The following is a 23,915-nucleotide window of genomic DNA, read 5'->3' as shown; positions in this document are numbered from 1 at the left end:
CACTCTAGAAGCAATATTTGCTTAGCTTCTAATTTTGGTTTTGCTTTTGTGTTTTCTCTCTTTCTCTTGGTTGTTCCTTTCTTCTTCCCGTGGCACTGTTTGCTCTTTCCATGCGTCACCTGTGAATACCCCCCACGCTGACCAATCAGCTGTTGGTGAAGGGGGTGAATGAAACTCTGGTAGCTCAGAGGGTTGTTCCTGCTCTCATTACTCTCTCCAGTGACCCTGAAATGTAAGTGTCATCCCTGCCTTTTACATTCAGCATCCCTTTCAAAATGTGCCTGTCAAGAAATAACCATCAGCTTTTAAATCCATTAAAGAATATATTTATCTCTTTAAAATAATAATATTGGATTATATTCACTTGATTTTAAAGTTTATTATACTGTTCATGTATCTCTTTTTTGAATGTCAGCCATCACATTTGGAGGCCATACATGAAAAGAATACATTAAAATCATTCTCAGTAAACATTTCCAAAACTTAGAATATGCTGATGGACTATTTCTTCCAAGCCAAGAAAGGATGCTCTGCTAATCTCACTAACATGTTGTTACCAGTAAGTATAGTGGCATGAACCAAAGGCTTAACATTTTAATGTCTCATGTGGGTGACTAAACCAAGAAAGACCAATGAGTCTGCCTGCCCATCCTCAGTCACAGCTAACCCAGTTCTCATTCCAGTTTACCAAACCATTTTTTATTGCATGTTGACTGGTTTACAGCTGACTCTTCGAGGCATGAGTGAAGCGTTAGTTGACAAGCGGGTTGCTCCGGCCCTTGTTACCTTGTCCAGTGATCCTGAATTGTGAGTTCCACAGACTGCGACCTTAAGTTACCCTGTCTGTCTTTTTGAGCATTCTTCTTGGTCTGCTTTTTTTTAATTTAATTTGTCATTGCTAGAGACTAATACAGTATATTTACCTTGTACTTACTTTGATATACATTTTAATAATCAGTTTTTCATCTCAAAGAAAGTTTCAGTTTCTTTCTTTTTTAATTCTAACAGCTCTGTCAGAATTGCCACAATTCCGGCTTTTGGCACTATTATGGAAACCGTTATTCAGAGAGAGGTAGGAAATTATTGAAATTTACTATCTGTGTACTGTTGAGGTGATGATGCATTACCCACGTGCATCCAGTGCTAGGGGGCAGGGAGCATTATACCTTTTAGTTTATCTCTTAGTTCGTTATGGGCCAGAGGAATATCTCAGTATGGAAAATATGAGAGCCTTACCCAAAGTATATCTTCATATCCTAAGGAAATCTCCATCTTCCTCCTCAATTAGAAAAATATAAGCCAACTCTTAGATGTTCCATTTTAAGCTTAGCTGAGTATTGCAGTTTTGAATAACCTTCGAAGCAAAAAACCTTCTGTTCTCCAGTAGACTTCTAGATAGTCGACATAAATTCCTGATTACCAGTTTGCACAGATTTGAAGACAATTTTGCCAGATAACTTTAGGAACACCTAAAAGAAAGACCTATTTCAGTTTTATAAATGGAGGCTAGAGGGCACCTCTTTTCTCATAACTGTGTCACTGGTGCAAGTCTAGTGGGCTGGTAGCATGTCACTGCGGCGCATAGAACTGTGACAGCCCTCTGTTAGGCCTGCTTCAGGAGATTATCAAGTTCTTTCTCCCTAACAGTGTATTTTTATTTAGAATCTTGTGATTTAATTTCAAGTTTGTTACATTCTGTCTGCAACATTAACTGTAAGACACTTCTTAAAATTAGTATCAAAATTTCGTTCTGGACATGTCTTATACAAATGAAAAACTCTACAGATGGAAAATAAATCATTTGTGCACGTATTACATAGCCACTTAAATGGAAACAGACATTTTACCTCCCCGCAAAAAAGGAAACACTATTTTATGAAGTTCCTTTGTCATAAAGATTTTTTAATAACAAATTAAACAACTTAGTTTTGTGGGGGAGACGTTTTCCATCTTTTCCTTATATATTTCACTTGTGAAGCAACATTAAAAAGTGTCATTCTGCAAAGCTTGCAGTCTTGGCAGAATTTCAACATGTTCTTAAATCCTAAAATAAAAATGTCTTTTAGGGAAATGTGAGTAAGATATAAGTCATTAATGACTCACTGCTTTCAGAAGGTGAATAATTGGGTAATTTACACTGTGATTGGTTTTAAGAATTAAAATGTAGATACAAAATCATTATAAATTTATGTTTTTCTCTCTTGTGGGCGTTTTTGTTTTTACAGTTTGTTAGGGAATATTTATATTTTCAAGAAAATAAAAAAAAGAATTAACAAGCATAAACAAAAATATAAAAACTTTCTGAACCGAAAGACTAAATAAGTACTTGTTTAATTGCAAATTTTTCATGTCATGTTGATATAAATCATTTGAATCCGTGTTGCAAGCATGATTAATGTATAACATTCTCTGTAACAACTCTACTCTATTTTTAATATTCTGTGAAATAACTGTACAATATCCAATTTTAAGTTGCTGGAAAGGGTGAAAATGCAGTTGGCTTCTTTTCTGGAAGATCCTCAGTACCAAGACCAGTATTCTTTGCATACAGAGATCATAAAAACATTTGGTAGAGTTGGGCCTAATGCAGAACCGAGGTTCCGAGATGAGTGTAAGTTACATTTTTCTACCTTTTTTTTCCTGAATTGTAATTTAAGATGAAAGCCAGACGCTTCTCTCAGGATTTGTCCTATGTTAAAGCCCTTCTCTACTTTATCTTTCGTATACTGGAAGCTAAAAGTGAACCAAATTTGACTATTGTGAACTTATCAGTAATACTATTACAGGATATTTTTTATACTATATACTGACTGCTGTAACACATGAAAAGTAATTCATAAACAATTTCAAGTTATTTTTAAGATATTTTAAAATAACTAAATTTCAAAATACTATACTTTGTTCTATTTTAAAACTTACTATTTAATTCTCATTTTTAAGGAAATTTTTATGTGTTTCTAAATCATGTTCTTAAGAAAAATATGCTTTTCTTCCACTTGCCATGCCATTCAGCTATGATCAATGATTTTGTTTTAATGCACAGCTTGTTCACCTACTAATGATTTGCATAATTATCTGCTAAAGCATTTTCTTTAGTTTCTGTAGTATCTCTTTTACTGTAGGCCTCAGCCTTTATGACGGGAATTTCTTTTAGTGGCATCAAAGTATCCAGTAATTATTACTCCAAAAGCATATGTCAGTTATCACTGCTATACTTCTTTAGTCCTTTAATTTTTAGCAATTTGACATGCCCTAGAGAGGACCACAACTTTGGCTTCTTAAAGTCATTTTGGTTTCTAGAACAAAATTGGACTCTCCCACAGTCTAGTTGTTACATACCTGGCCTGATATTTTTAATGTAAGTGTCATCAACAAAAAATATTGTTAGGAATTGGACAGCATTGTCCAAAAGGTCTTTCGAGGGCATAACACTTACTGAGCTACAGAAACATAATCTCAAAATGATTTTTTAATGGGTAATGTTGATGACATGAGAAAATAGCAATATTTCATGATTAGTTAATAGGAAAAGATTTGGCATTTTAGCTAGCAATAGGGATAGTTCCACATACTGTAACATCAGATTTATAGGCAATTCTAGTAAAAACTGTAAAGGTACTTTGACCAGCTTTGTTGAGGCTGTCATTGTTCTGAAGTGGAGAGACTAAGTCCTGGCTTTTAGATCAAGGAATTGGCTAAGTAGGCAATGAGCCTTTGGTGTGTGCCCATGTTGTCAAGTTAGTAACTCTCTAGAACATGGTCTAACCTTGTACACATTCAAAAGAAAGGTTTATGCATCGCAGAGAAGAAAGACATTTTCTTTTCATAAAGGGAATCTTGGGAATATTGACAATAGATGTTCCACTGCTTGAATAGGTATAATAAACCACTTGTTATCCCTGCGGCCTTCTACAATTTAATGTATACCCACAGATACGTCTTAACACAATCTTCTTTCACATTCTGGTACAACCAGATTTTTTTTTCCCCCATTTAAGACAAAAAAACTTTTGTTTTCTTTTGTACTTATTGCCCAGTGGCTTTCGTTTTACTTTAAAACTTTACCCTGAGGACTTTAATGTACTATCTTAATAATTTAGTAGTAGAGTAGAAGTCATCTTGACAAGAATTCCATACTGATATCCATCTTTATTTATAGACCGTTGCTTTTTAGGAGTTTACAAGAAGGTCAGAGAATTGTTGAGTTGTAGTATCTTCCTTGGATTGGCATTTTATCTCTTAGAGATTTGTCATTCTATTTCTTAGAGAACAGAATCCAGTGGACTTTTTTTCTTTCCCAACTCCTCATTATCACAGGACGTTTTGGTTTTGATTTTTTTTCAGAGGCCATTGGTTTTATTTGGAACACAATTCAATCTTCTGTTGTTGTTTCTTTTCAGCTTTTTTACTTTATAAAGCCCTCTGAAAATGTTCCGTCATATGCTGGAAATTTTCTAACATGGCAATTTTACATTTCAGATTAGTTGGGGTTTTTTTTTTAGACGTTCTTTATTTCAGTTCTGAGACCATTTACAAAAAGAAAGGATAAGTTTCCCTTTACTTTGGCTGTTGGATCTACCCCAGATATTTTTGGAAAGTTTATTGAAATCAATTTTTATAGTCTCCTATGGATTGATTTTGTTTGTAGTGTAGACTCTGTCTAATCTGCCCTTAAGCAAAAGGCTTCTGCAATGACCTTATGTTATACATTTCCTGTTTTCTTTGCCCACTGAAGGTCAGTTGTAGAATTATGCATATCTTGGTTAGTAAGTCTTCTAACCTTTTTTTCCATCTGAGGAGTTATCAGTTAAATAAATTAATTGCTACAGATATGGTAGCTAGGATACTATGTATGTAACAAAATGTTGAATTCTGTAGTAAATTTTTGTCTGTCTTCTGAGCTTTAGGAAGCTCTTAGATCAAGAGCCTTTAATTGGCTCTAGAGTTTAAAGTAACTTAAATAGATTGTTTTCTTGTTAAACAACTTTAAGGGGTTATTGTGCAGTATGGTTATTGAGTTTCTGGGAAAAACATTAAGGGAAGGATTACTTGTTTAGGAGGTCAAAAAAGGAGCGGAAGGAATAAAGAGGCATGTGTCAATAGAAAAAGAAATTCAAGGAACATTCTAAAGGCTGAGGGGAAGTGAATCTCAGAGATTCTCTAGAGAGACTGTCTTAGACCCACCATTTTATTGAGGCCTAAGCGTGCCAGTTAGTGAATTGGAGTTTCAGTGAATTCAGTGGGAAATCAATGAATGTTTGAAGTTTTTGTCTCTCAGGTTTTTCCGAGAGCTCCTTTTAAGTATCTTGTTACTAATTTTGATAAGTCAAAATACCCTAAAAATGGCCATTGTTAATTCATGGTTTTCATGGTTGGTTTTTTTGTTTCATTTTTGGGCCATTTACTAACATAAGTGTAAAACTTGTGATTATAATGTCGTTAATTAGGAAGCAGGAGGTTTTCTAGGGGAATATTGTGGCTTTCACACACATTAACTCAATGCAAACATGAAAGAAGTCACTGTAGTTGGTCAAAAGTATGTGCTTATGAGTGGTGTTTTGGGTTCCCTAACCAAGCAGAGATTAGAAAGGGGCCCTGTGAGCAATACTTTAATAGTCCCTGGCCCTGCAACCATTTCTTCAAGGAACCCTGGTTTTACTGGGAAGTGGGATTTAGGAAACACAATTTTAGGCCCTAGAGGTGCTTATTGCTACTGCATTGGATATTGTTTCTTGGGCCATCACTTTTATTTTAGTACTAGGATGTTTATATTTTTGATATTTTATCTTATTCATTGAGACAGAAGGTGCTATTGAGCTCTTGAAGTGACTCGAACTAAATCATCGGTGCTATCTGACATTGGTCTTTCTAAGAATTTGAGAAACTAAAGCTAAGAATTGTTTTATGGAGTGAAATAGTTTGATATTGAAAAAGAATAAGTATACTGTATTTGTCCTTTGTTTAGTAGCAGTGATAATACCTGATTTTTAGAAAGAAACTTAATTGTAAAGATAATAATAACACAAGAGGTCGATTGTTTACATTTGTTTATTTGGTTTTCATCTTTCAAATTGGGAAATTTAATTTCAGTGAGGCCAAATAACCTGTAGACACCCTCATATTTAGGTTTTAGTGACAGTGCTATGGTCTGTTCCTTCCAAATGTTATTCTGAAAAACATACTTTCCTTTCTAGTAAGAAAAACTAAGTGAAGGATCTGAAATCACCCAGAATTAAAATGAAATTTTAAAAATTTTAAGATGAAAAAGAAATTGTTTAGTATATGAGTATAGTGTGTACAGTGTTTTAGATAAAAATCTAACAATTTCTTTTTCTTTTTTCAGTTGTTATACCACACTTGCATAAGTTAGCCTTGGTGAACAATTTACAAATTGTGGATTCTAAAAGACTGGATATTGCTACCCATCTTTTTGAAGCCTACAGCGCACTTTCATGTTGTTGTATCCTTGCTTTATTAACGTGTATCTATATTTATATAACCATTCTTACAGTGAACTTCTGTTGTTAAAGTTTGAAAGGTAATATTTTTTTCTTCAACTTACATAATGGTTATAGAAAATTAAAATTTGGTTTGACTTGCCCCACCGCGTATTCTAGCCACTCCTAATTTTAAAAGATGATTTTAAATCCTCTGTGCTTATATGTTCTATAATTTTGAAACACTGACAAAAGTTTGATCTATGTTAATTGGCAATGTAACTGAGCAAGAAATGAGTTATAGCTGAAGATTCTCTTAATCAAAAGGAAGGAAGCATTGTATGTGTTCTGGCATTTAGGTTTTTCAGTGAATGTTTAACCATCTGTATCCTGTGAAATGCTGTAGAGAGATATCACTCTCCATAGCGTGGAGGTACAGTGCCGACATGGCTGATCACCTCCAGTGATGGTACAACTGAAGGAAAACTCAAAGATCATCTAACCCATGTCAACCACTACATTTTATTAATGATTAAACTTAAATGATTAAACTAAAGCTTAAAGCCATTAGTGACTTTTTCTGTTTTTTATAGTTGAAAGCAAAACTGTGACTAGAACAAAGAACTTGAGCTGTCCTGTTACATGTTCTCTTTACTATCCTTGACCTAGTAAAATAAAACGAAGAAGGAAGTAAAGATAAAGATGGGCAGAGTGAGCGCCAGCTTCTCTGCTTTCCCATTAAAAGGCAGGCGAGGTCAAGAAAGAGGAAATAAGAGATTGAAAAAGGAGTGAAAGGCTGAATATGCAAACAGAACTATAAAAGTACAGGCTAGCAACATACTCAGAGAATTCTGATTGTAACAGAAAAAATTACAGTAGAGAGAGGTTTCTAGGAGAAAACAGAGGACAAAGGAAGGTTCAGGATTAATACTTATTGTTCCATATTATTATATACCAGTTTGAGGTGATAAGTCAAGTGAACAAGTAATTTTAAATGAAATATATATGTTCCAAAATACCACTGATTGGCACTGGATTCTTGACTGGAACATTCTATCTAGTGGGAGGTCTTAATTTGAACAAATGAAGTAGGGAAAGTAGAAACATAGAGCTGTTAAGGAGCTATTTGTCCTTTGGTATATGTTAAAACTTGAGGTTGGATGAGTAGTTGAGAGCATTTTATTTTTAGGAAACGACTATAGATTACCTGTTCATGTGGATGATGTAAGCTGTGTTTTTTATAATACAGATTATAAAGTGGCAGAGACACCATATTTTGGTAATTTTGTACTTCGACTATCCATATATCTTCTCTAAGTTTATTTCTACTAAAAGGAGAACTTACTATTATTCTTGATTTATCTTGTTGGCATTTTCTACTTAGAGAAGATAGAGGAAGCAAAAAGAGGAAGTGATATTCCGAACTGGCAAGGAAGAACTCTTTACTAATGGAGAAGTAACAAGACTCTTTCAAGAAAGTAATAATGGCATGTCAAAGTTTGTATTCCAAAGCAAGAAAATACTGCTATGCTTATAATTTCCCTAGACTTTGTGAAAATAGATGTTTAGAAACTGAAGCAAAAAGTTATGTATATCCTTGTATAGCAGAGAATTTCTAAAGGAATATGCCTCAAGGGAAACTGGAAAGTCAAAAGATAAAAAATTGTAGCTATAAAACCAGATATTCCAAGTAGGCAAGGCAGTGGCTTCTAAAGCACATAGAATCTGTATATAAAGAATATTATTGTGTGTTTAAGTGTGCTCACAATAAAGAATAAATATAATTAAGTCTTTACACCAATACAGTAAAGGGAAGAACATCTGAACAATAGACCCACTTCAGTTACTTAAAGTATTAGTTCTACATGAGTCATAACGTGTACTTTTGTCAACAGAGTGCAGTATGGCCACAATAAAATCACATTGTTCTGTGATCCAAATCTGTTCTGAGGTTCCATTGAATTCTGAGCTGATAGAGTACAAAAATATTCCTTTCAACACTGACATCATACCTTAATAAGGACATGGAAAAACTATAGCTTTTAACATTAAGTATAGTAATAAGTAAAAAAGTCATGTTTTTAAAAATTCAAAGGATTTCGAAATGTTTAACCCAAAGAAGAGCTAGCTTGGGGATGAAAAAATAATTCAAAAAAATTATTTTAAATGCTGTTACGTAGAAGCAAGTTTAGGCACACTGTGTAACTCAGGTATAGAGCTAACACTAATAAGGTTACAAAGAGTCTGATTTTATAAGAAAAACTTTCTGGGGGCGCCTGTGTGATTCAGTCAGTTAAACATACACCTCTTGATTTCGGCTTGGGTCATGATCTCATGGGTCACAGAAGCCCTGTTGGTCTCTGTGCTCAGCACAGAGTCTGCTTCTCTCTATCCCCCTCTCCTTCTGTCCCTCTGTGCACTTTCTCTTTCTAGAATAAATTAGTCAATCTTTAAAAAAATCTTTAAGAAAAACTTTCAAATTTAGCTATTTAAAAATGGAGTGATCTAAACTATGAATGTCCTGTCATTATTAGCAGTTAGAGGGTTTTTGGCCATCATTCACAGATGAGATAGGGTAACATAATATCAGATAGGATAAAATGACCTCTTTAAGTTTCCAACCCTTAAGAAAGATTGTGTGATGCCATAGGGAAAAGGTATAAACGAACAGTGAGTAGAAAGAGGAGGAGATGAAACTATTTACCTCCAAATAAGGCCATCTACAGCTTCTTAATCCATGCCCATATTTCTGTAGATCAGACTCTTTTTTTTTTGAGAGAGTGAAAGAGTGTGAGCCAGGTAGGGGAGTGGTGCAGAGGGAGGAGAGAGAAGCTTAAGGAGGCCCCACAGCCAGTGGAGAGCCCAATGTGAGACTTGGCTTCATAACCCTGAGTAGATTGGTTTCATGATCATGACCTGAGCCGAAGTCAAGAGTCAGTGGCTTAACCAACTGAGCCATCCAGGCACCCCAGTCAGACTCTTAACTACTAATTGAAGGGTCCCTCACAGTTACATGTTGGTGGTGCTTTCCCAAGATCTAGAGAACAAGACTACATAGCCATTATGTTGCAGCCCTCTCTAGGACTATAGGGATTAGTTCAACCAAATGATGTCTATATTTTTAGTCCTTCTAAATAATAAGTCACTCATTATAGGAGTCTTATTTACAAATAGTATTCAAAATTGTATTTGTTTTATGTTTATTTAGGTCATAAATACATATTTTTTTCCAAGATTTTATGTATTTGAGAGAGAGAGTGAGAGCAAACAAGCACAGGCTGTGAGAGAGGTAGAAGCAGAAGGAAACTCCCCACTGAGCAGGGATCCCAATGCATGGTTCCATCCCAGAACCCTGGGATCATGACCTGAGCCAAAGGCAGACACTTAACTGACTGAGCCACCTAGGCGCCCTGGTCGTAACTGCACTTTTAAGGCAGAAGTTATATTTTATTACTGATTTTTTTAAATTAATGAAATTCATTATAGCTTCTTTTTCAAAAAGACTAGTTAACTCATCTTTATAAGGGAACTCACTTAACTGCATTTTTCACTTTAATATGGTATATAGAACACTAAATAAGAATTGTTATTAAATGGCTAACAACTATGATAAGCTAAGAATGTGCTGTGAATAAACAAAGGGAATTGTTTTCTTGAGAAATATACCTGCTTTCTTCATCCCTCTGAATGTCAGGATAGTCAACTAAAATTCTGAAGTGACCACCAAATATAACTAGTACTAAACCTATGTTATTATAGTAAAAGTTCTCTTATCCAATTCAGTTAGGACCAACAGTAGACCAGTTTAATAGGATGGTTAAAGCAGGAAATCAAGAAAATGGTTTATATAACTTACTTTAACTAAAAATACATAATCTTTCCTTTACCAAACTTTGGATGTGGGACTGAGGTCTTTCTTTTGTGTGAGTCTGCTTCCTAGACTTAAATATTATCTTTGTTAGATAAACCCCACCCATAATATAATTGTGATTTTCAGATTAAGTTTCTTTAAAGAGGATTCAGAAACATTTTAAATACTGGATATAGACCTTTTTTAGTTTTTTTATCTTTTTCCTAATCTTTTACAGTTGTTTCACCCAGACATAATTAAATAGCACCATTTTAAGCAACTGGCTTTTACCAGTTCTTTTAAACTTTTCAACTTAGTTGTCATGGAAACATTAGTTTTCTTACTTTTCGTACTCATTTAAGCATCCAACTAAATTACGGGATTTAATTTTTACACTTACCGCATGCATTTACGTAATGTAATTAAATTATGTAGTGTTACAATAATGAAGACCACTGACATAAAAGGATTTGTGGGGTTAAACACAATTGACTCTTGGTAAGTGATTAACTCAACAAATGAGAATCATGCTTGAGGGAAACCTGTTTGCTCTAAGTGATCTGCATGCCTTAGGCATCATTTTTATTATTTTGTTGTTCTTTTGTACATACCAGTTTGGTTTTTAATTCCCTTAACTGCCTGTCTCAAGTCATTTCAGAGGATTTAATGGTTAATCACTTTTTACCTGGCCTCAGATGTTTACGGACTGACATGGAACATCTTTCTCCAGAGCATGAGGTAAGCCTCCATGATGATTAAGCCACTGTGATGATCTGTGCCAACTTCATATGTTTTAGTGTCTCCTCTACAGACTTGCATTCTTTATGTGAGGCACGATTATGATACGCTGTGCTTAATTCTTTTAAATCTAGTTTTTTTAAATCATTTTACAGCTTTACTTACTGGTTAGGAGATCTTGGAAAACTCCATTAACATCTTTGATCCTCTGTTTAATTCTGTATAGTTGGGATTACATGATGTCATTCACTGAATGTAATTAGAATCTAATGAGCTAATGTACATGAAATGCTTTTTAACCTGTAAAATGCTAATGCAATTGGATCTCTGACCATTAACTTTCTTAGAAGCCAAGTTTGCATTTTCTGTCTCACATTTCCTTATAACTCTTTTATTCTGTTTGTCTTCTCGTTTCCTCCAAAACCATTTATCATTTATTTCCTATTCTGTATTTTCACCCTGTTTTATCTACCCATTATCATGGTAGGGGTTTGTTTGTTTGTTTGTTTTTTCTGTTTTTCCAGCTTTTTACAGAGGAAGCTTAGATTATTTACTTTTAAACTTTCTTTTCCGAATTTAAGGCTCTTTGTATTCCTTTAGCCACATCCTGTGCATTTGCTACATTGTATCTTCATTATCATTCAGTTCAAATTGGATTCTCATTTCTGTCATTAATTGATCCATGGGTTTTGTTTAATAAGGTAAATTGAGATTTAATTCTCCTATGTTTTTATCAGTTTTTTGTGGTCTGCTTCTTCTGTTAGCTCTTAAAATACCTATTAAAATTATGATTGGGAATTACCTTTTTCTCCGTGTAGTTTTTTCGATCTTTGCTTGGTATATTTGTAGGTGCCTTCTATCAGGTTGAGGAGGCTCCTTTTACTGTCAGCTGGTTGCTGTTTTATCATGAAGGAGTCTAGAATATTGTCAGATGGTTTTTTTCTTCCTTAGTTGAGAAGATTACGTGGTTGTTTCTTTTAATCTCTTGATTCATTGTTTTACACTAATGGATTCTTAGACATTAAATCAACCTTTGGATTCTTAAAATAAATCTACAATAAATTCTTACAATAAATAACCATTTAGTTATGGTGCATAATTCCTTTTATATGAAGTTGAGTTTGGTTTGCTAGCATTTCGTTGAGGATTTTTGCATCCAAGATGAAGGCTAAGCCTGCAGGACAGAAGAAACGATATAAGCCATATTTCACCACTCCATTAGGGTAGATTGGACTGAAAGTAGGAGTGGTTAAAAGTTGTTGAAAGGATCAGACTCCCAGATTCCCTTTCTGACTTTGGTAGAATTCTGGAGCTTTACTTTCTGAACTTGGGTTATATCACATGTAGCTGAGAACAGGAATGAGTGTTGTAACGAGAAGGGGGAAATTAAGTGAAGGCATAATGATGGGAAACTTTGTTACCTTTCCCCTTCTTGGGTCCAAAAATGCTGGTAGTCGGGATTATTCCCACAGGGGAAGAAGATAGACAGAAAGTTTGTTTGTGCCCAATTTACCTTAAAGTGAAGTTACTCATGCATGAAAAAAATTGTAATCAGCACTTTAGTGCCCCAGTGTTTAGTGGACATCCCAGGACCACCAGCCATTTGAGGAAAACCCTCTAACATCAAAGAGATGAAAACATACATGCAAGAAAGAGGGTACTGGAGGAAACAGACAATTCTGGGAACAGAAGAAAAAGTACAAAAAACTCCCCCCAAACACAATAAAGCAGAAACGAACTAAACAAACAAAATCTATAATCTGTGAGTTGAGAGAGTGGAAAATCAGAAAAGATTCAAAAAGGATTAATTTAGATCTAACATGCCTATGACAAAAGTCTCATTTAGTAACCAAAGTCCTTACTGTCATCTGCAAGGCAGTCTAAGCCCTGGCTCCCTCTCCCTGCACATCTCAGACCTCATCTTCTACCCTCTCCTTTGCTCACTGTGGGCCCACCAGTCTGGCCTGCTTTCCTAGAATGTGATAGGCGTACTCTCACCCAGATGGAGCCTTTGCTCAGCCTTTTCCTGGTGTCCAAAACACTTGTTCCTTCATCTCCTTCAGGCTTTTCCTTACATGTCATTTCCATGAAGACTGCTTGGGATACCTCCATGTAAATTGTAACATTCTTCACCTTGGCCTCCTAGCACCCTATGTTTTATTCAATACTCTTTCCAAAGCCCTGTCACCTTCTAATATACTACATAACTTGCCTATTTTTTATATTTATTTTCAAGAAAAAGCTCTCCATAAGGTGGGAATGCTCTCTGTTTTGTTTGTGCATTCTTTGTATCTAAAAAAGTGCCTGGCACATAGTAGGTGACAGTAAATATTTGTTGTTTAGTGACCTCCATGCCCGAACATGGGCCAGGAATATTCAGGAAGACATTCAGTTTCTGGTGTGGTTAGAGGAGCAGCTTAGATCCCTCCACCCTTTCCATCACTCACTCAGTCTTCCTGAAAAAATGATGTTAACTCTTAGGTGCCCATTGTATTCCCAGTTACACTTTAGTAACCACAGACCTATACCTGGTCCCTGCTTTAGACATTAAAATAGAGCATCTTACTATTTGCAACGTGGAGAAAGCAAAGCAGCTTTTACTGGGAAAAATGTGTGTGATCATGGAATAAATATATGTTAAATGTATAGATGTACACCAATTTTATTTTTACCATTAGATGGTGGGAAAAACTAAGGGAGAATTGAAGTCAGAGTTAGGAAGGTTAGTGAAAATCAAAATCAGTTATTAGGTTATATGATTGAGGTCCTTTTTTTATTTTTAAGATTTTTTTTATTTATTAGAGAGAGAGAGATCACAAAGAGGCAGGCAGAGAGGGAGGGAAGCAGGCTCCCTGCTGAGCAGAGAGCCTGGTGCAAGACTTGATCCCAGGACCCTGAGATCATAAATGAACCAAAGGCAGAGGCTTAACCCACTGAGCAACCCAGACGCCCCTGATTAAGGTCTTTTAAAACTATTTCTGCACGTAATGTAGCAATCTAATGTGAATTTCTTTAACAAAGTGACTGCTAAAACTTGACACTTTTAATTAACACTAGTTTGTGGTAATACTAAAAGTTAAATTAAAAAGTTTAGATTAAATAATAGTATTTCACTAAAGTCATTTTTTTTTTAAATCAGGTCATTTTAAGTTCCATGATAAAAGAGTGTGAACAAAAAGTAGAGAACAAGACCGTCCAAGAGCCTCAAGGGTAAGACATTAATTTTCTTTTTAAGACTTTATATTGACCTTACTTTCTCTATCTAAATTTTCTGTAGATGGGTATGGTGTTTTATTTTGTGTTACCCTTTAGTCACTTTTGGAAGGTAAGAAAATTATTTAAATCAGTGGTTATCAAATGCTAGTTTATAAACCATGTATCAGAATTATCTGGGGAATTTAAAATTTTCATCTCTACCCCGTGCTCTGTGCCATCCTCTCAACAGTCTGATTCAGCCTAGGGATCTGTATGTTTAAAAGCTAAAAACAATGGGATAGGTAGCCGGATTTGGAATCACTGGTCAAAATAGTGTCTTAGAAATTTATGACAAGAATTATAAGGTGTAACTTGATTCACTGCGTAAAGGATTGTAAACTCGTGAATGTTCTCCTAACCAAACCAACTTGAATTCGAAGATTCATTGAAGTTAAAATACAAGCATAGATGTGGAAGAGTAAAGGTGGGCATTCAGGAGAGGAAGTAATTTACAGATAGACTGTGTGTACTCTTACCTCTTATTCATGTAACCTTGAGCAGTTAATCTTAAATGGACTCTGTTAGGCATAAAAAGCTCAAAGGTTTTTCCTTAATTAAGGCGACTACTAGGAATAAAGTGTCATCCTATCAGGCTAGGTACCCAGACACACACTTACCTCTCCACACCCCCAACTTCTCCCACACACATGTACATATACAGTTTTTTACTTCTTACTGTGTGTCAGAGCCCTTTCTTGAGCCTCCTGGGATGTTAGGAACTTTCCTACCATTGTAGCCATGGAGAGTTAAAAAATAGTAAAAGTACTTTGATAGACTTCAATTCTGAACACATAATCTATAAAATTAATGCCAAAGCAAATGCTTCTGTTCATTTGTCAGACATTTAGTGTTAAGATTATCTGGTGCCTTATCAGTTGAAAATGTAAAAAGGTTGGGTACGAAATTAAGAAGTATATGTGAAATGCATTCTAAATGAAATTTCATTAATTAGCATGCATAAATTAAGAAAAAGAAAAATACCTTCATAACTTCCCAAGACTGCTTCAGTTATATGAACGTCCTTTTAAAAAAGTTTATTTTTATAATCATATTTTCCCATTATTCAAAACTTCTATATTATTTTTTTAAACTTTTAGATAATTGCAAATAAGCACAGAATAAATTATGCAGTTAATTCCCATGTATTCATCCCTCAGCTTCAGTAATTATCAACTCATGGTCAATTTTATTTCATCCATCCCCCTCCTATATTCTGATATGCATTTCTGAAAGACCAATGCTATTTTTAAAAACATAAACATAATGTCATTAAAACCAAAATAACTACTTCTTAATATTATCAGTTATCTGGCCTGTGTTCAAATTTCTGATTGTTTTATAAATGTTGTTAGCAATTTGTTGTTTTTTTTTTCTTTACAGTCTCTTTCTTTGAGTCAGGATCCAGAATTCCACTCATTGCAACTAATTGACATGTCTCTTCAGTCTCTTTTAATCAGTAGGTTCCCCTTCTGTCTCGTTTTTTTCTTCATGTACTTATTGAAGAAATTGAGTCTTTGTTCTGTAGAGGTCCGCACAGTCTGAATTTGGCCGATTGCATTTCCCTCTTGTTGTTTTAACAAGTTCCTCTCTATTTCCTAAATAAATTTGGTGCTTGGGTCTAGATCTAGAGGCTTCATCATATTCAGTGCATATTTCTTTATTTTGCAAGACTGCTTCGTAGGAGGAGGTGTGTTTTCATCGTGAGAGAGACAGTGTCTACTTCTCTCTTTGTTTCAGTGGTATTAGCATCTGTTAATGATCAGTACCTGGCTCTACTAATTGATTAACTATTACTAAATATATTACTCTAATTCTGTCATTCCTTCTTCATTTGTGAGCTAGAATACTTCAGGGAAGAAACCTTCCCCCATATGTATTACAATTACCCGGTGATACAGTTTTTTACAGTAAAGGCAAGGTAAATGTTCATTCTTTCACTTTACTTGCCAGTTTTCTAAAATAATGAATTGATTCATCTTCTGATGGTGACTGGTTAGTCACCTTTGCTCAAGTATCATAAACTCATGTATTTTCAAATACCTGATACAATTCAGTGTATTGTACTTAGTATCTTTTGATGTCCAAAGTATCCCATCTTTGGCCATTGTAAGGCTTCTCAAGTTGACTTCCCAAGCCCTTTCGACATCAATTTGTAAAATGGAATGGTATGGAGGGAGAGAGAAACATTCTAGGATATAAATAGTTTTGCAGAGCAGTCAGGTATAAGAGGTTCTGCAGACGCAGAATAAGAAATGGCAACTGGTTTGATATGAGTTACAAAAGAAAGATCTGAGATTTCCTTGAAAACTTGCAGGAAAGGGATAATATTACCTTACAAGGCAACCCATTTTTTTTTTTAAACAACTCTATTTTTTACAGATTACTCTTATCCTAAGTTAGTCTCCCTTCCTCTATTACTTTTCCTCTCTAAAATGGGTTTCATCATCTGGCAGAGAGATGGGGGGTTGTTACAGACCCCTTTGTAAAACTGATAAAAATGTAAACTTTCTTTTCAGAAAAAAATGCTGTAATGTAATGGTTCTCTGTTGGAAAGCTTTGTGTAAAGTAGGTGCCTGTATCCTTTATACCGTATGGAAAGAATCAGAATAACTGGGTTTAGGACAAGACATCTGTATTTTCAGTACTTCTCTGGGTGACTATGATGTATATTAGTAGAGCTATACAAATATATACAGCTATGCAGATATATATTTATATTTAATATTTTACATGTAACATTGGTATCTGTTAAGTCTTCTGAATTTACTCTTCTCCAGACTGAACGTCCCAGACGCTTTAACATCTTTGTTGCCCTCTGGTTAGACTATCATTAAAACTTGATAATACTCGGGGCACCTGAGTGGCTCAGTCATTAAGCGGTTCCCTTTGGCTCAGGTCATGATCCCAGGGTCCTGGAATGGAGTCCCTCATCAGACTCCCTGCTCAGCGGGAAGGCTGCTTCTCGCTCTCCCACTCCCCCTGCTTGGGTTCCCTCTCTTGCTGTGTCTTTCTCTATCAAATAAATAAATAAAATCTTAAAAAAAAAAAAAAAACCAAAAACTTGATAATATTCAAGTATTATCTGACCCATGCATCCTATTTTTCTCAATGCAAACTAAAATCATACTTACCTTTCAGCTTACAGTATTGTTCTACAGAAAGAAAACAAAACTGTAAACTTGGTACATTAAGGAAAGGCATTAGAGAAAATCTAGGACGTGAACTGGGATTTAAAGATTGTTGAGGCACCAGATAGAATGGAAGAGATAAGTTAAAAATGTTTTGAACACAAACTTAGCAGGCTTGACGTAGGGGGATCTAGAAATTGAACGTTAATTGTTGGTTAAACACACACACACACACACACACACACGAATAGATTGCTGTGTTTCTTGAATGCCAAGCACAATTTATCTTGTAGGTAGTAAGTAGCCATTGAAGATTTGTGAGAAGGGATAGGATATGAAGAAGTGATTATTTCAGAAGTTAATCTGATCATGCAAGAAGACCAGATCTAAGACTTGGAATAATTCAGTTGGAAGGTATTATTGGTGGAAATAAAAATAAATGATAGATGTTTCATAGAATAAAATCAGAGGATTTGATGATTGGCTTTATTTATTTTTTAAGTTTAATTTATTTAATCCCTACACCCAGGGTGAGGCTCCAACTCATGACCCCAAGACCAAGTGCTTTCTGACTGAGCCAGCCAGGCACTCCTGCTGATGTGTTTTAAATAGAAGACAGGGAGCCATTATATTCACTGTTGGGAGGAAAGGAAAATGTTAAAACCACTAACAAATAAGGAAATAAAAACAGTGGATCATTTCTAAAGTTTGGAGGTAAAAAAGCTTCATGTTAGCTTATCAAACAAACAACAGTAACTGGACACTTTTTCCAAACTCCTTATGGAGATGATACTTGAAACTTCAAGAGAAAGTTTCAATAGTGAGTTTTGTAATTGAAGAACCAGGAGCCAAATGCCGAAACTTATGGAGGATTACTTTGTGGGAAGAGAATGCAGCAGGAGACAAGTAGAGACAAGGGAGAGGCCAGGTTGGTGTACTGGCAGAAGAGCTGTGGGAAGAGATTTTAAAGATGGGAGTCATGGTCTGGCATTTAACTTAGTAATTCACAGCGCACACCTTTAAGGACTAAGAAAACCAGAAGCACTTGACGGCAGCACGTACTTCATCTGTAGTTTCCCTCGCCATTCACTGCCCTTGACATGGTCAAACATATTCTCTCCTTTGGTCCTGCAAATGCGATGGGCAAATACGGTTTGCAGCAGTAATGGCAATCTGTATTTTTCAGTTTAAGAAATTGAATCAGAGTAATCTAAAGCATATTGGCCAAGGCTACAGGGCCAGCAAACTGGGTTTATTGTTGGATCACTGGGAAATTGCACTTGATCACTGTTCTGTTTGGTATTATGATAAATTAGCAATCTTTAGTAGTTATTTAGATGTGTTTACTCCCTACACAGAAGGTTGTTCAAAAAGAAAGAAGAAATGGATTTTAAATTGTTGATTGAAACTAATGCAAGTGGCAGTTGAGGACATTGTGCCCTGTCCTCCCAAAAGTAATACGTCATAGGATTGTTATCAGAACAGTTTGTAAAACCTCACTGTGATTTAATATACTCATTTGTGAAAATAGGGATAATATCTATCTTCCAGGGTTGCTATAAGAATTAAACGAAGTGATGGTGATGAGAAGAAGAGTAACTACTCATAGTTACAGCATGTTATTATGTGCCTGGCACTACTAATAAGCACTATGTGCACTTGTATAATTCTTAATAGACCTGTGAGGTAGGTAATAGACTTATCTCCATTTTACAGATGAGAATTACTTTACAGATGAGATCAAATAACTTGCCCAGGGTCACAAAGCTGCCAAATGACAGAGCCAAGATGCAGTCTCACTGCAGACTTGCTTCTAACCTCTACACTATACTGTTTCCTTTAATATATACAGTGAACGTGAAGCAGAAAACCTAGTATGGTCCATAAAAACTCCTGTCTGTAAATACTAGCTTCCCCAGCTCAGAATGTATTTATTAACATTATTACCACTGAAGAAATGAAAAAAATGGATATTCTAGTTTTTTAATTGCTTTACTTGAATTTTAAAATTTCTTTCCTAGCTCAATGTCAATTGCTGCAAGCTTAGTGAGTGAAGATACAAAGACCAAGTTTTTGAACAAAATGGGCCAGTTGACAACATCAGGTGCCATGTTGGCCAATGTGTTTCAGAGAAAGAAGTAAAAGCAGGAAGGAAGCCCCAGTAGACACTAAGATGGACTCAAGCAGACTGGTTCCTTGTACTTGAAGTACTTGCCTTTTTTATTTCCTTGTTTTATGTTCTTGCATTATAATTTTATCCTAACCTCCAAAGATATTTGCACTGCTTTTGATTATTGCTGTATATCTGTTAATTTTGGAGTTATAACTGTGGTGATAGAAAATTGGGTTTATAGTCTGTATCAAGTCCCTCTTCTATGTTCTTGTCTTTTGGAATAATTTTTTTTTACATATATATATATACATATATATATATATAGTGAAGAGTTGTTTTTTTTTAATTTTTGGATGGGATATTAGCAAATCTGTATTATACACTAAGCTATTACAATGGTACTTAAAATAATGTAAATTTGAAGTCATTGTTATAAAGTAATAAAAGTGGAGATTACTTAAGTATTTAAATTATGAAAGAATAATGCAGACTTTTTATTGTTTCTTAACTGACTAGAAAGAGCCACCAGCATTACTCTGTGCCTTTTGGACTTCAGTTTTTGTGTCTGTAGGAATTGTGTGCATTCCATTCACACAGTATTTTATAATGCTGTGATGAATTTGAGTTACAGATCCTACAGAAAGTAGATTATAATGAAACCTTCCACATTTCAGAGCTCTCATGAATATCCTTTAAGTGCTATTCAAACCTCCCCAGCACTTACATGCATATAATGGACTTACCTGAGGAAAGACAGCACATAAACACGGCGGGGGGGGGGGGGGGGGGGGGGGGGGGGGGGCGGGGTGCGGGGGTAGTAGATTTAAATACTCAAAAGTAAACGTAGGTAAGAAGAGCTAATAATTGTGAAATTCTTCCCCAAATTTAAGTACACAGGAAAATATGGTTTGAATTTGATATTTAACACTGACTTACATGAAATATTTTATTTAAAATATTTTCTAATGATTTTGATTTCAGAGATTATCTTTTCATTCTGTGTGTTACAGAAAAGTACCGAAAAGTTAAGGACATTTGGGGGCTGCTTTTTTCCCTCTAAACTCAAACTGACATTAGCTAAATTACTGTTGGTTAGTTAACACCTTGTCCCTTATAGTCAGTGACTATTCTTGTGTTTGATATATATTACATAGAGTCTTAAGTCAGTGTACAGCTCCACTGGAATTGGACAGTTGTCTCTGCAGTAATGCAACTTGAAGTAGAAAGAGTGGGACTGGACATAGAAGGGGATGATTGGTTTGAGGGGGTAATGTGAGGCCTTTTTGAAAAATGAATATTTTGGTAAAGAGAATTCTTGTTTGAGCACAGTTGATGCATATAGGCGATTCTCGTGTTTGTTGTATAAACTGTTTTAATACACTTGGAACATAGTTGGATTACATTCACTTCTGGAAAAGATAGCTTACCACACAGTCAAGCTTATAAAATGAGTTGCCATAAACAAAGCCATTTAAAAAGTTCATTCTGAAATTATTTCTTTTACCTGTAGTGACACAATTGTTAAAATTAGTCTTTCAGAAACTGTTGGATTCTAGGCATTCCTGAGAAATTGAAAGTGGCTACCTTTCATGTCAAAATTGTTGATCTATTATAAATAAAATGTTTTTGCATATTTGTTTTTGTTTTGTTTCTGGCTATGTGTATTTATTTTCATTTTGAAGTACTATATATTCTGTATCCAAGCAAAAGGAAATGAGAAAGAATGTATTCATTGAAATGTACTATGTTATTTAAGGAATATAATTTATATAAATTACCTATTTAATTTACTTTTACTAAAAGAAGATTGCTGCTCTAAAATGAATATATTTCAGAGACAGTTTAAAGGAACTGTTATGGTTCTCATTTGCTTTGAAATACAGTAAAATAAATATATTTGTTACCAAATGTATGAATATAAATATTTTTATTGTGATAATTTTTATCAGTTTATGAATCCATTTGTCTAAATGCTAGTGTTTTCTTTAAAAGGCAGCATCTAGTAAGATACACAGTATATTTCAAGGGAGTCTCCCTTATTATGCTGTTAAGCATCTTAATGTCAGTAAGACTTCATGTTTATTTTCACAATGATTTTTAAGGCAAACTATGATTCTTTAAAGACCAGATAGACTAACCATACTAATCACTGAAACTGAGTGTGTTCTTCCAAAACAGGCCATAAAATTCCCATACTCACTCTTTTTACACAGAAATAAAAACAGTACAGATTTAAATATTTGACTTAACAAAAAACTAAGTTTGCAAAGTAAACTTGATTTAAAGCTAATTTGAAATTATGCCTGTGTTTCTAAAGCAAGCCAGAAATTAAAAACTGTCAGAAACCTAGAAATGCCATAGCTAGCAATTTTGCTGAATTACTCCAAGAACTATGCTTGAATGATAGCAGTATCTAACTTTATATGTGGATGTCCTTGACTTCATTTGTTTGCACCAGTCACCCCTTTTGAAAGATTACTTTGCTAAACACCAAACAGACTTGCAGCCTGAATGAAATTGTAAATAATTTTAATAGAGTCTCGATTCAAGTTGCTATCAAATTCCTTTTTTAACAGGAAAGAAATACTGGTTCAAATAAATAGTCTCTGATAGAGTTTGGGGAGATGAAATGCTATGTATTGATTTGTCTTGTGATGATCCCAATTTTTAAAATAACCTATTTTAGACCATTTTTTGAACTTTAAGGACAGGACTATCTCCAGACATCACCTTGTTGATCTTTGAACTGTGAGAGCTAACTACAGTGAACATTTTGTGCTAGTTACCGATTCCTTCACTATTTTTGTATAAAGAATGTATGTTTGAAGAGTTTTGTAATTAGCAATTCTAATTCCGAAAATTCTCCAGATTGGCTAGGTCATAAAATTCCAACTTTGTCTTGGATGTTAACTCTTTTATAAGCAAACTATGAAATAAATTTAGCTTTTCATATGAATAGATATGTGTTTGAAAGTTCTCATGTAACTTTACAGTACGCTTGTTTTCATTACTATTTTATTTCAGTATGTTTAAAAAATAATAGATTAAAGGTGTTTGCTAGTAATAAAAAATAATGTATCTGGTAGATTTCTGCATCTTGGCAAAATAATTGTATTTTAGGCTATTTTCACACTACAGATGGATGTTCTGCATGCATTTCGTCTATGGAATTTGCACTCTAGTCACAATCTCTGAGTGGCACATCAGTCTTTCGGATTTTCCTATCAGAACTAACTACAGGAAACTTTGCCTTCTTTATAGTTTACTTTGTTTGCATGTTTAAGAAAAATCTTTAAAAATTCCTGTTCACTGTAAGACCACACCAGTCATAAAGTACATGATAGATAATGTGAACTCAACACAATATAAGCTATACTATATAACTATACTATATATATTATATGTAATATATAAATATATATATTTAAGTGATAGTATATAAATAATTTTGATAGTATATAAATATTTCCTTTGGTTCAGGGTGGTGACAGATGTAAATTATTTACTTTCCTTAAGAGTCTTCAGTAATAGCTGTAAAATTCTGTCCAAAGCATATCTATATAGAAAAGTATATTATTGGGGTGCCTGGGTGGCTCAGGCGTTAAGCGTCTGCCTGGACTCAGGTCATGATCCCTGGGTCCTGGGATCGAGCCCCACATCGGGCTCCCTCCTTGTCAGGAAGCCTGTTTCTCCTTCTTCCACTTCCCCTGCTTGTGTTCCCTCTCTCGCTGCGTCTCTGTCAAATAAATAAATAAAATTAAAAACAAAGAAAGAAAGAAAGAAAAGTATATTACTATTTTAATAGCCTTTTAATACATTAAAGACTAATCCATTATATTTATTTCAGTTAGATCATTGCATGAATAGATTCCTTGAGGGATTTCAATGTAGTAAAATTTATGTTGGCTTTAAGCTGGCATGTGTTATATGTAATAGATATTAAATTTTTCATCAGTGATTGTTATTTAGGGTTATCATTTGTTGACAATCTACGTTTCAAAATTTTTATGGGCACCTGGGTGGCTCAGATGGTTAAGCTTCTGACTTTGGCTCAGGTCATGAGCTCCAGGTTCTGGGATCGAGCCCCATGTCCAACTCCCAGCTCAGCAGGGAGTCTGTTTCTCCTTCTGCCTCTGCCTCCCCTGCTCGTGCTCTCTCCTTGTCTCTCAAATGAATAAATAAACTCTTAAAATAAATTTAAAAATAAAATTTTTAAAAACTATTCTTACTGGAAAAACAACCTCCTGGGTGGCTCAGTGGGTTAAAGCCGCTGCCTTCGGCTCAGGTCATGATCCCAGGGTCCTGGGATCGAGCCCCACATCGGGCTCTCTGCTCAGCGGGGAGCCTGCTTCTTCCTCTCTCTCTGCCTGCCTCTCTGCCTGCTTGTGATCTCT

At 34.9% G+C, this 23,915-nt stretch overlaps 1 protein-coding gene across 9 annotated transcripts in view; it reads left to right on the top strand.

Annotated features, from left to right (window-relative positions):
* RELCH (RAB11 binding and LisH domain, coiled-coil and HEAT repeat containing) overlaps positions 1 to 23,915 on the top strand; it is a 109,075-nt gene that overhangs the window by 82,309 nt on the left and 2,851 nt on the right. For 3 of the 9 annotated variants that reach the window (XM_032311607.1, XM_032311605.1, XM_032311602.1), the window contains 7 exons: positions 150 to 232; positions 1,009 to 1,072; positions 2,473 to 2,611; positions 6,344 to 6,460; positions 10,937 to 11,025; positions 14,165 to 14,235; positions 19,430 to 20,310. In XM_032311607.1, coding sequence (XP_032167498.1) covers positions 150 to 232; positions 1,009 to 1,072; positions 2,473 to 2,611; positions 6,344 to 6,460; positions 10,937 to 11,025; positions 14,165 to 14,235; positions 19,430 to 19,550 — 684 coding nt within the window. In that variant the 3' untranslated portion in view covers positions 19,551 to 20,310. Of the gene's footprint in view, positions 1 to 149; positions 233 to 724; positions 808 to 1,008; positions 1,073 to 2,472; positions 2,612 to 6,343; positions 6,539 to 7,821; positions 7,925 to 10,936; positions 11,026 to 14,164; positions 14,236 to 18,959; positions 19,095 to 19,429; positions 20,311 to 23,915 lie in introns of those variants that run through there. The other 6 variants (XR_004278360.1, XM_032311603.1, XM_032311606.1 and 3 more) reach the window with 6 other exon arrangements.

This window comes from Mustela erminea, chromosome 13 (assembly GCF_009829155.1).
Source record: "Mustela erminea isolate mMusErm1 chromosome 13, mMusErm1.Pri, whole genome shotgun sequence".
In the NCBI taxonomy this organism is placed as follows: domain Eukaryota; kingdom Metazoa; phylum Chordata; class Mammalia; order Carnivora; family Mustelidae; genus Mustela; species Mustela erminea.
Note: the sequence above shows the minus strand (reverse complement) of the source record. Positions and strands in the feature narration are given on the sequence as shown.